The sequence below is a fragment of the Anopheles aquasalis genome, chromosome 2, assembly GCF_943734665.1.
Source record: "Anopheles aquasalis chromosome 2, idAnoAquaMG_Q_19, whole genome shotgun sequence".
NCBI classification, from domain to species: Eukaryota; Metazoa; Arthropoda; class Insecta; order Diptera; family Culicidae; genus Anopheles; species Anopheles aquasalis.
Window position 1 is genome coordinate 65,263,147 of NC_064877.1, and position 12,500 is coordinate 65,275,646.

General features: G+C 49.0%; 2 protein-coding genes across 3 annotated transcripts in view; one reads left to right on the forward strand and one right to left on the reverse strand.

The window, feature by feature from the left end:
• Positions 1-1,979: 1,979 nt before the first annotated feature.
• On the reverse strand, positions 1,980-3,494 carry LOC126576493 (uncharacterized). Its single transcript, XM_050237779.1, has 2 exons — positions 3,447-3,494; positions 1,980-3,386 (listed from the first exon to the last, which is right to left on the reverse strand). The coding sequence occupies exons 1-2, from the start codon at positions 3,492-3,494 to the stop codon at positions 1,980-1,982; spliced, it is 1,455 nt and encodes a 484-aa protein (XP_050093736.1).
• A 6,739-nt stretch (positions 3,495-10,233) lies between these two features.
• Positions 10,234-12,500, forward strand: part of LOC126581192 (uncharacterized) — a 3,368-nt gene continuing 1,101 nt past the window's right edge. Inside the window, exon 1 of one of the 2 annotated variants that reach the window (XM_050244688.1) lies at positions 10,234-12,475. In XM_050244688.1, coding sequence (XP_050100645.1) covers positions 10,320-12,475 — 2,156 coding nt within the window. In that variant the 5' untranslated portion in view covers positions 10,234-10,319. The remainder of the gene's footprint in view (positions 12,476-12,500) is intronic. The other variant, XM_050244689.1, reaches the window with a different exon arrangement.

Genomic DNA, 12,500 nt, shown 5'->3' on the forward strand with positions numbered 1-12,500 from the left:
ACGCACCAACACAACACCCGTAGCCAGTTGCGAACAGGCTTCGATGGCCATGGCTCTTGACCATCGGTAATGAGCCTGGTTTTGAACTCAAATAGATTGTCGAGTGGTTTTGATCCTTCTTTTTTGTGTAAAGTGTCCCCCTGCCGAGGTACTCAGCAGCAGACGCCCGTGAAGATCCTTCAGATGCGACATATTTTTTGATCTGCAGAACAATGCGCACTAGGCCGGCCAGCCCCTACAACACCTGTCGCAGCCACTCTAATGACTTACGTGTTCGAGACATTGTCATCACTGTTTCATTATCTATCCATCACAGCCTCCATCAGGGGTGGTGGCAGAGGAGGAGGAAGACCCTCATCCTATCAAGTAGTCCCCGCTGCGTTTACTGCTCCGCTCCTCGGGCGCATTGAGATGGAATAAGCTGATGGCCCTACAGTGGGAGCCTTCCGGTAAGCATAAGCGCAAACAAGACGCGGTTTACAGTCTCCGCCACCACGCGTAGCAACCTTGGCCAGGCACCACAATGCGGACCGAATGCATTCGCAAACAAAGCAGAAACACACAGCAACGGAAACAATAAGTGAACATCATCCCCAATGCTCATCGCTTGTTGTCGACGGTGTGGCGTATGAGGGGGTGACTCTCGGGAAACATGCTGCTGCTGCTGCTGCTGCTGCTACAAACCGAATCTCTTTTCTCTCCAAAACAGAACGGAAAGGCGAGCAAACACATCCACCCACAGTCACAGCACAAAGGCTCGAGCTTCTTCCATTTTTTTGCTGTATGTTTGTATGTTTGTATGTATGTAGCGTGTATTATGTGGCGCATTGTTCTTCGAGAAGCTGGAGCTCTGGTGCCACCCGCCGCGTCTTTGGCTGCGCTTGTCATAAACATGAAGCCAGCGTGCCCGAATTCAAGGCGCGCTACTTAAAGGACGAAGAAGTCACCCAACCAACCGAACCAAACCACCCACAAACACGGTGGGCGCAATCTTGGGCGAACATTTCAACTGGGGCTGCCAGCACCACCAGGGTGGCGGCGACAACACACAACGGCGTTGTGCGGCGTGAATGCCGGCGTGAGTCTGCTGTATACCCCACCCGCTCATTGAATGGCGAAAGGAAAGAATGAAAAAAAAGAATGAAAGAAAGGAGAAAAAGAAGAGAATCCTTTGCGTGTGTACACCTGCTTTGTGGTGCCCGAAATGGCGCTTCATTTATGCTCCAATCAATGCTCCGCCATCGAGGGCCCCTTGGCTGCCACGTACACTCGTGACCGCAAATCTCTTCTGCACACAATGCACTTCACTAGAACGCGTCGAGGGGGCTTTTCATTTTGTGGAGGGAGGGAGGGGGAAGCTGTTTTCCATTTTCCATTCCAGCATCGTTGGATTCTGCCTTTTACCGAGAAGTCCTTAAATCGTAACGACGAAACTCATAACAAAAGATGTTTTATCGAACTGTTTAAAAGCAGAGTAATCACGACAACAACTTTATCGACTTTATTAAAACTTTATTTAAATAATGTCTTCAATACATGTTTAAATTATTTTTTATTATTATGAAAATCAAAGTAGTAAGTATTTAGCACACCTGCACTAATAAATTTAAAGTTGAACAGATTTATCTACACAAACAACCTATATAATGCGCGTGCCTTTAACACCAATTGATATCATTTGCCATCGTCACTCTCGTAAATCTAGCATCAAATCCTTTTCAAAATGTCGTATCGTTGATGTAGTTTATGAAATTTCCCAAAACCAGTTTCTTGGTTTACAAGATCATGATTTAAATAAATTAACTTGCTTTGCTGAAACATAAAACACTTTACCTTCATAGCAATTCTCGATACAATATTGCTTCTAATAAAGGCGCTTTGGTTTTTAATGATCTAAAAAAAAACTTCTGTTATTAGGGTGTAGCTAGTGAAAAAACAAACAATAATAACTAATAAGTGATAACTGTATTTTCGAGATACTAAACCGCCGCTTTTCTTCCGCTAGCCGCATTCCGAATCGCTCGTGACCTTACTCTCCTCCATACGTTAAGCACACTGGCCCTCAAAACCCGTGCAGCCCGAGGAATGCAAACGGAAAGCACTTCCAGCAGAAACCACCCACTACTCACCAGGCACCCAAGTAAATAGATAAGCCACACGATCATCAGTTCCTCGGCGGTCGCAGCCAGCACGCGCAACGGTGGTCCACTTTCATCCTGAAGGGCACCTGGCATTCCGTTCAGCAGCATGGGGTAGTGGTGCAGGTGCGCTTCAAGGAACCTCGCCGTGTACCGTTCGATAAGCGGACGCAACGTTGAGCTGTGAAAGATCAGATACATGACGTTGGACGAGTGTAGCCGTGCTTTCGAGAAGCGAAAGAGCTGCATAACGTGTTGCACCTCCTCACGATCATTCCTCCCCACCAGCGGTACGGTCGAGTGTGCCGATATCAGGTCGTAGCATGGCACCATCCTGCACACCTTGTGTCGCCACATCGTCTCCTGCGACCGGACGTACTCGAATGTTTGAAAATTGTGCCGAAACTTGAAACCAAGGACCTGGAGGTACGGATTGAACTGGAACTGGCACGTCTCGTTGATCTGCTCGATCGTGTCCAACTCGGGATAGTAGCGGGCAACCGCCATGAACGAGATGACCAACGATTGGTAGCACGACAGCAACACGATACTCATCATCATGTACAATCCGATGATGCGTAGCTCGAAGCGGCCATCAAACTTGTGCGTCGGCCCATTGATGACACTCATCACCAGTTCCAGCACAATCAGCGGGAAGCTGTAACGCCGGTACGACTCGCCAGCCATCGAAAGTACGATCGACATCGTGCAAACCGTGGCCAACAGCACCATCCAGCTGGGCAGATCAAACGGATCGAGCAGTACGGAAAAGATGGACTTCCTGGTGCTTCGTGGCACCAGGAAGCACATCTGGAACGTTTCGGGCAACATCAGGAAGCGACCATACGTGTTCGTGTACATCGGCCCGTACATATAATCGGGACACTCCATCAGACCAACTGCCATGCGGAACCTCCCGTTGTGACGTTGAGCGATCGTTTCCCCAATCGCCACATCGTACGTAACATCGCGACCCATATCCGTGCTAAGAAAGATCAGCTGCTGCCCCTTCAGATCCGTATTGGTGTCCGCAGCGTCCAGTACATCCGGTGACGTCCGGTCTGGCCATCGAATCGTTTGTCCGTGTTGCTCGCTAATCCAGTACCCCGCCAAGGTCACGCGATCGTAGCAAAAGTAGTACATAACGCACTTGACCATTTCCGTGGCGGCCTCTTGCACGATCTCGAGCACATCGTGCGGTACTACGACGATCCAGGCGACAAACAACTCAAAATGGTGCTTCGTAACCTGTAATGCATCGATTCGATTTCATTCGTTCTGAAAACCTTCAATTCGTTCAGTATTTACCCTCGTTAATTTGTGGGACGTTATAAAGCCCACGATACAGCTAGACATCCTCTCCTTGGTGCCATAAGTTGCGTTAATTATTGTCACCGGTCGCCGCCAGTTCACAAACGGTATGAGGCTCGCACCATCCCCGCCTGGAGCATCATTTTCCACCACCAACAAGTCCGGAAAATCTACCTCACTACAGATGCGATCGATTCCTTCGAGTAGTAGGTCTGCACTAGCGCTCGGTTCCGCTGTCTGTGGTTCTAACCAACCGAAACAGCACGAAAATACGGTCACGGAAGTAACCAGGAACAACGCTGTCAACCGCATCGCTCAATAGCAGTAGATTGAATGGAAATAATACGCTCCCGTTGGTCAAAGGTGGTGCGAGAATGCTTTTTCCCTTATCGGATTTAATACAATTTAGTGCTTTCATCAAAACCAATCTATCCGTTGTGCTTCGTTTCGTATTAAAATATGCAAAACACCTCCGTGCGGCGATTGCCAAAGGAATCGGATCGTGACACGGCCAAACTTTGTGGCGCCAGGAGTTCTTTTGGCGTCTTCCACTGGCACGCCACGAACTCACGCTCTCTCGAGCGATAAACTTGGTTTAATTGCTTGTTTTCCATTCATCTTGCTGGTAACTTCCCGTGGCACGGGAATTGATTTGCCATTTTTCATTCACGCCAACCGCGAGGCCACACCTGCCGCCTGTAATTACACATAAATCGTAACGATGCGTTTATGAGGGAGGGAAATCAAAATTAAATTTAACAAACTGGCGACATCCGTCCAACAAGCCAACGAGCGCGCGACCAAGACGTGCCACTCGCCGCGAACACGATCGCTGATAAAGGCGCAATTAAATGCTCGTTAAATGCGCGCCACAGACCGAAGATGCCGGTCACCTCCAGCTGGCTCGAAACCGAAATCGCTCACGCAATGCTACCAAGTACCTCGTTCACATTTGTCGAATTTACCTTTCTATTTTCTTTCATTATTTTCCCAATTCCCACAAACAACCATCTGCTCCGATGGCACGGAGCGAGTCAGAGCAAGCCGGGAGGTGGAAGCAACATAAAAAGTCCACATTTTCCCAGCCCACCATCGACGACGGCGACGTGTGCAAGGACACTCTCGACTCTGCTGCTCGCGGTGACCGAATGAGTGCTCACGGGGTGTTCGGTTCGTTACGAATGCAAAACATCTTCAGGCAGGCTGGCAGCCAGAAGGAAGTGAAGTAGATAAAAGGGGAATGAGGGGGAAAAGCGAGAGAGTCCTTGAAGCGCATTTAGCACACCGATTACACACGCGTGCCGCCCTCGAGTGGGTTGTTGGCGTAAAAGTGAAAAATGAAATTCCTCCAAAGGCCACGTCCGTCCGCCATCTGCCATCCGGAGCACCACTGATGGAGAAAAAGAGGAGTAGAAGGAGAAGCCGTCGACACACGTCAACGTCGTGTAATATCCGCTCCCCCACTTTCGGCCACCTTGGGGTGGTGGTAGGACGGATGGGATTCTCCCCTGAGACCGTGTGGCCCGATTGCTGCAACCGGTTGTTGAGCCGGTGAGTGTTCCAATCGAATTTCGTTACTTCGTTAGCGGCTGTCGGTGACCTGGGGGTGGGATGGGGCCCGGTAACCGTCACCGACACGTGGCCATGAGGTGCGGTCGGTTGGTCGGTTTGCTCCGGATGATCCAGATCGCTCGAGGGCCGATCCGGTACGGCACGTTCCGGCACGAACAAAGTTTTTCCCCCCCAACCCAAAAGGCACTTGGCCAGTACCTAGACCGTCGCATCGGTTGGAGGGTGCGGTGCCGGTGTGTTTGCTGTTGGTGTCGCGACCGGGGGCAACGCCAGCTGCGACACTATTGTTGCACCGCCGCTCGGAGTTTCAGCCGATTCTGCATCCGAGTTCCGTGATTTCGCTTGTGATGCCCTTCAATTTATAGCAATTTACGTAAGCTATTCCTACCACCAGTTGTTGCGAGTCGTTCCCGTTTGTAGAGCGCCCGGAACAAGGATTTAGCCGCGGGCGATCGGGAGTTAAGGAGTTTTATTGTTAATGGGATGTTTCTCTCCCCCACGCAAGACGTATCGGCGGGAAATAACTGTTTTCGAAATGTCGATACATCGCAATAATGTATGCTTTCACATTCAGCACCAGCACGTGAGTAAAGAGGCCTCTTGTGAAAGGTATCGTTATGATACGTAATTGTGTTCGCGGTAATCGGTAGCCTACAATAGCCGACATTCTTGCCTTTCTAATGATCGATTGACACCGACTAGCAATTAGAAATTGAATGAATATTTACTTTGCAGCAGCTGAATTGTCATGATTTTGGGAGGAGGACTATCAGCTACAAGTGAAGGTAAATGTTTGGAAAGGGGAAATGTACAGATAATATGAAATCAATATTATTAGAGCGTTTTTTTAATTGTCAGTTAATCGCTGAAGAATTCCTAACAATGTTTGATGTGGCAATGTTCCATACAGACTTTATTTGTGGCATAAAGATTACAGTAAAACACAAACTCCAACAATACATTATGCAATGAGTTTTTGCACTTCATTTCTCATACTTGCGCTTGAAATGTGGCAGAATGTGTCAGTGCAGTCATGCAATATGGATTAATTCTGGATGGATTTCAATTTCAATGGTAAAATGGAACCTCCTCCCTTTACATAATCATTTACATCATTTCCTCATCCAAACCACTTATAAAATGTATCATTAACATGTACGTTTACAATTCACTTTAGCAAACGTCCTTGTGAGCATTCACTAAACAACTCAATAAATTATCCTGTTTGAGCTTTGCACCAAACACTCTTGGCCACTGCACACAGACAGTGGACGTTCATACGACCCCATCGCCCACCACCTCACGTCGATGTGCATTTTCAAAAAGGATGGTTTTTATTATGCGTTAAAATGGTTCGAGAGTGCTGCAATAATTACCGCAATATGGCCTCCGGGAGCGTACGTGAACCTATTCCAGGTCCTATTTGCACGCTGCACCACTTCCGCTGACCGGTGTGATTCAATTAAAACCGTTTAATTAATCCAATGACTGGCACGTGCAGCGTCCCGGGTCACACGGGGCGAGGATTAAGTGTCCTCCATAACAGTTCGCGATCCGCGAACTGAGTCTCCCTCGCCGATCGTGACGAATGTAACGGTGGGGTTTCGGGAGGTTTTTTTTTATTCTCTGTTTGATTTTCGTTTGCGCTATTGCCTCATCATCCCCGCGTGGAAGGGCCACGAGCGTTCGTCCTTGTCAGCGTCCTGTCAGCCTCAGACACTCCGAGCATACATGCAGGTCGATTAATCACAAACAAAAACATGTGTTTCCGGTCGAAGCACGTTTCTCATCCCGCCCGTTGCACATTCCGAGCACCGCCACCAATTTGCGTAACGAAACTAGCACACAATTGGCACAAACATTCGGCAGTCCATGGATCCCCGCAGTTAATGGTGGCTTGCGATTCCTGGCGATCCGTGGCGGCGCAAATCATTTGATTAATTTGTGTAGTCGCACCAGTTTGGAGAGCAGTGCGGCCGCCAGTGGGTTGATATATTTACTGGCGGCAAAAGCACAACCAACCTCCAATCACGGTCAGCCAGTCGGCCATGTGATCCGTTATAATTTGCTCCGGCTCCCAAGAGCCTATGCCCGGATGAATAATTTGCCAAACTTACACATTTCCGATGCTCGGTAATAAATGAAAAACACACATGGAAACGGAAACGGAACGAGCCTGCGGCCAGGATATGGAGCAAGCGAAAATCGAATCAATACGGTTCGAACAGAAACCGAAACCGAATTGGAAAGCCGCCCTTCACCGAAGGGGGTTTTGGGCGGAAACGTGCTGCGGTGGACTCAACCAACAACGAGCGCAACTGGCGGCAAACAAACACAACAACAAAAAATCTGTCGGTTGGAAATCAGGAAAATCCCAAAACGGAAACGTGGGCACGCTGCACAAATACTGTAAATCGGAATTGTCACGAGCAAAAAAAACCACACGGAAAACTCGGAATCGAACCCACCTTCGCATCGTCCTGGGAGACACGGGAGCTAAAGAGAGGGGTAGGTCCTGTCCATGCAGTCCATATGGATCGATGGATAGATAATTGTTGCAAGTTCATCATTTGGTCCGATGGTGGCCACCATCGAAAGCGAGACCACCCAGAAATCGTATGTTTGTACTGCAGTTGTCCATGTCCTGGCGCACCCTTTTTTTTTTTTGTTTTTGGGAAAAGAATTTGTCCAGTGAATGTGAAAAAATAACAAATTACCATCATGGTCCGGCAGTCCATGGCGAGCTACTACTAAAAAACTTCCATCGAGTCAGCCGCCATGGGAGTTCACATACTGGAGCAAACGGGAGGAAACGAAATGAAGATCGCCCAAGGCTGAACGCCACGCCAGCCGGCCGGCCGGCCGGCCGACTGGCCACTCGGGAGAAGGACGGGTTGTATCGCAATCAATTTAATCGCCTCCATCACACAATCGGACACAATTAATATCAATTACAGTGCAGAGGGCGGTGCGCGGTGTCCCATCGATGGACGAATGAAAATTAATTAGATTTTTCTCGAATATACCTTTTCGGTTCCCGGCGCATCCCGGGACACGCCGTAGCGGACACGGTGGCGGTGCACCACCTCTTCCCAAAAAAGCGTTGATATGTGTCTTCGGTCGTTGAATTCGGTTCCCTTGGTAAAGGCGTGAATCAAACACTAAACGACGACGCTTGTCGACTGCTTGCGGGGTCGCAGGAAGTGCGGGAAGGAAGGTTGTTTGCGGATCTCGAGATTCTCCCGATGAGGAGAGACCCGTTCCACGTAGAGTCCGCATCCCCATGTGTGCATATGTGCTTGCAATTAACGGAGCCATTCGGCATTCGGTGGCAGCTTGGGATGAGCGGTCCAGGGAGACACCAGCAGTGTGAGGGGCAAACAAAGGGGCCGCGGGGTGGCGCCAGTGTCAACCATCGTCGCAAGCATCACCGAGTGTTGTCTGTTCGCTGCACGGGGAGCCACAACACGGAAGAACATTGAAATTAATTGATGTTTAACCACTTTAAGCCATCGCAGTGCGATGTGCGACGCTGCCTAGAGAAACGGGATTTGCAAATGGTGAATTGGCAAATTGGAAAGCGTTCAACGGCGTTGTTTTCCCGTCTATCTCATCTTGGAAGCATGTTTGTTAAGTCGATTGTATTGAGCTGCAAACTCAATTTTCTAGAAGTTCAATCACAAGCATGGGCTACCAATCCTTTCTACAGTTGCTGAGGAATTGCTGTATGAAACTAAGAAACCATTTTTATAATAGCAGAGCCATTCTCCTTGAGCTGACGTGTATAGGCACGCGAAGATGTGGAGTGCATAGAAAAGAGTGTATAATCTCTTCATCGAGTGAGCCCGCATGAGCGGCAATTTTTGGTCCCCACAAAAAAAGCATAATGTCGCCAGCTCTCGTGCGGTGCGCAACACAATTCAACGTTAATGATCCAGAAAGAAAGAAAGAAAGGCTGCTGGAACTGTACTTGTCGCTCTGTATGGGGATCTTCCGCTGCTCTTTGCTGATTCCTGACGAGAAGTTTTCTATATTCTCTCTCGTCACCCAAAAAGGTCGTACCGGCGCACCAGTTCCGGGCCGTGGAGATTCTATGACAGCGGAACTTCCGTGTGCGTATCCCACCCTCCAACGAAACATAACGGCGCCGGCAGTGGGCGGGTGGTCTGAGGTTCAGATGCTTGCACGGTTCGTCCTGCTTCTGCTCCGGCGGCCGTCGTCACCGTGCCATGATGACGGCGTCATTTGAAGGCGTTCTTATTGTGGCGAGCATACTTTTTCCCTCCACTTGACGCAGCTTAGCCAAAATTAGATTTCGAAAAGAGTTTCGCAAATCTGAGCCCGGTGTGAGTCATGTGGTCGCGCGCGGTCCTGGAAGCAGCGCTCAACGGTGGGGACGGTGGGACGAGAGAAAAAGGGGAAACACCGAAGGATGTCCGGACGATGAAGTCACCGTGAAAATATCATCATTAAGATGATTGCCGCTATTATGTTGGAACGGGGCATGGGGATCGCCCGCGCAATCATCGTGTACTTTGATTTCTCTATCTCTGCCACCCACTGTTTGTGGGTGGCTCCTCGAAGTACGGCAATTAGGCTCTTTTCATGAAAACAAAAACTCGCGGCTCGATCAAACTTCGCTTTCCTGTGATTGTTCGGGAGAATGAAAGATTCGAAAAAAACGAGCAAATATCAGCGACTTTTGTACCTTGTTTAGGTAGTTATTACTGGTGTGCATATCATAATGGTTTTGAGCTTCCCAAACCGTCAATGTGGTCTTTATCGCCTCACCGGCAGTGACCAGAATGGGCGAACTGTTAAAAACGGTTGGTTCAACGGATTATTTTGAATCGTAGCAATCAACGAACTCCTGGAACCCGAGTGTGTATACACCAAACGCACAGCGCGGAAACTGAGCACCCTGTGTTTGTTTTGAGAAACCCGTTCCGAGAAAAACCCGCTCGCGGAAAGTTTTAGCTATTTCGACCCTTTTTTTAAAAGATAAAGGTGATACCAGTGAATTCAAGCCGTTCCACAGTTCCCACCGTCGTTTTCTTCGGAAAAGTGGGTCAGAATCAACTGCAGAGAGCACAGAAATCTGCGGCCGAGATCCACGCGTCTCAAAACCATCGGAAACCGGGCACCGGCAAGTAGAAAGGTGCGTGATGCCAGGATCTTGCATCAACGATTGATTTCTCATTCCAGCCACCACCACGACAAGATCTCGGCAAGAAGATTAAGCTCAACGGGCGGGTGCGTTACAGGCAACTGGGAGCTGCATTCAAAAGCGGTACGATAATGCCGAACGATAAGGCTTTGTATCGTACTCAGCAAGATATTCAACAAATGTTTCGAGCGATCAAGACTGCAACACGACGAGACAAAACACCAGCAACGCCAACCCCTGCCGAAACCACCGCGATGGCTCACAATACCTTTGCGCAAGATGTTTTTTTCAAAAACACAAACATTTTGCAGATTGCAGCAAAGGAGAAGATTGGTAGAAGCGAGGAAAGAGTAAAACATCACGCCATTCGTTTGTATGAACGATATGTAAACGATCGGGCACAACGCATTCGGGCTCCGTTCCATCAGCTGAGGTTCAGCAGCCAGAAGGCGGAAGGTTTGTTCCGGATGGCGCTAAACGTGCCGATCGAGAGCGCGGAGCAGATGGAAGCCCACCGGCGAATGTTGGCCCTCCACGGCATACGGCACGAATGCTTCGTGGACATCACCCAAAACAACATCGTCCTGGAAGACCAAGCAGCGGTGGTGGCCAAATTGCAAAGAGCGTTCACCAATTGGTCAGCAAAACTGACCAAACTTCCGAAATACCTCCAACCTCGAATAGAAAAACGAGCGATGGCCAAGCGAAACGCGTTGCTGGAACAACTGCGATATCACTCGAACTTCTCCGATTTATGGGAGGGCGTGAACAATTACGAAAACCAAATGCTAGAGGATCTTAAACATCCAAGCGAGCAACGTGTGCTACGATTGTGGCGCAACTTTCAGTTCGACGATGACGAGCTGAACAGAAGGTACAAATTAGGCATCCATCGCCCAAGGCGATCCTTGTCGCGTTCGTGCTCGTCGGAGGATGTTGCAGGTCCTAGCCGTACCCAAGAAGACGACCACGATCCCGTATACCACGATGCCATGCAGCCAGAAACATGCTGTAGCCCGGCACGAAGTGACTTAGCTGAAACAGTACCTGACGATAACATGCTCGCCACACCGCAAGATTATGGTGCGAAGGGGAATAGTGCAGAAAGGGTTTTGGCCGCACCTTCCGCTGCAGAAGAGGCACCAAGGACGGGGTCACCCCCGGTACCGTATACGTTAGAGGATATCAAACAAAAAACGAATGTGCATGAACTGATGAAAAATATGTACTCTTCTGCATACAACATCACAAAAACGTGGACCCATTCCCAAATGGAGCGAGTCATTCGACGATACTACAAGTCAAATCGCGACACTTTCCGTGCTGGACGGCTACCGGATTCATTGCGTCTGCTTTCGAAGGAAGAACAGGAAGCACTTCAAAATGCATCAATCTGTACCGCGCCGCAACAGGACGCAGATGCTAGCACCAGTACTCGAGAAACCCAAAAGATATCCTCCGCGCAGTCCGCAACGGAGCCCATGCCATCCAGAGTTGAAGAGCCCTGCACATCGTCACCAACTACAACTACAAAGAGAACAACAACGAATTTGGTTCAATCGCGGAAAAGGCCAATAGTGTACGATTCTATCACCGACAGTGAAACTGAATCTCCTGTGCTCCACCAAAATTCCAAACGCCCAGCCGTTTACCTAGAAGACTCGACAACGGGATTAAGTGAATACATCGGTTTGGGAAGTCCTGCCCCTACGCCTATCTCCGATACGATGAACATACAGAGCTCACTCCGCTTTGAACCATCCATTTGTTCCACCCAGAACGTAGCCGATGAAGAATTAGCCCACGCAACTCCGCACTGTGACGCGGTGTCACTGAACGAAGCTGAATTGCAGGAACGCAATCCATCACCTAATACTTCGTTGTCAGTAACATATACTGATGCTAATACTTCGTTGTCAGTAACAGTTAGGCACATGGACGAGCAGCGTGCAGAATCGCCCGAAACGTTGAATTTGGTGTCTCCAGAAACGCCGACATCGATAAAGCAGGAACCAGAAATACAATCGAACAGACGAAATTATTCCGGTTACGAGGGATTCGTCGAGGTGGTTCCCCTCGAGTCTCCAGAGATCATTGTACTCGATGATTCAATTCCACTTACGGACGATGAACAGATTACTTACGAACCACCAGAAACAGTCAGTCAACCAAGGACTAGTCCAACGAGTCCCACCATGTCGCGGATAAACGAAATATTCCGTTTGCCAGAGCAAGATGATGGTTTAACAGTATCAGAAATCGGTACGCCAGAAGGAGTGGTTGGTAGGTAATAAAGTGTCGCAATCGGTCAC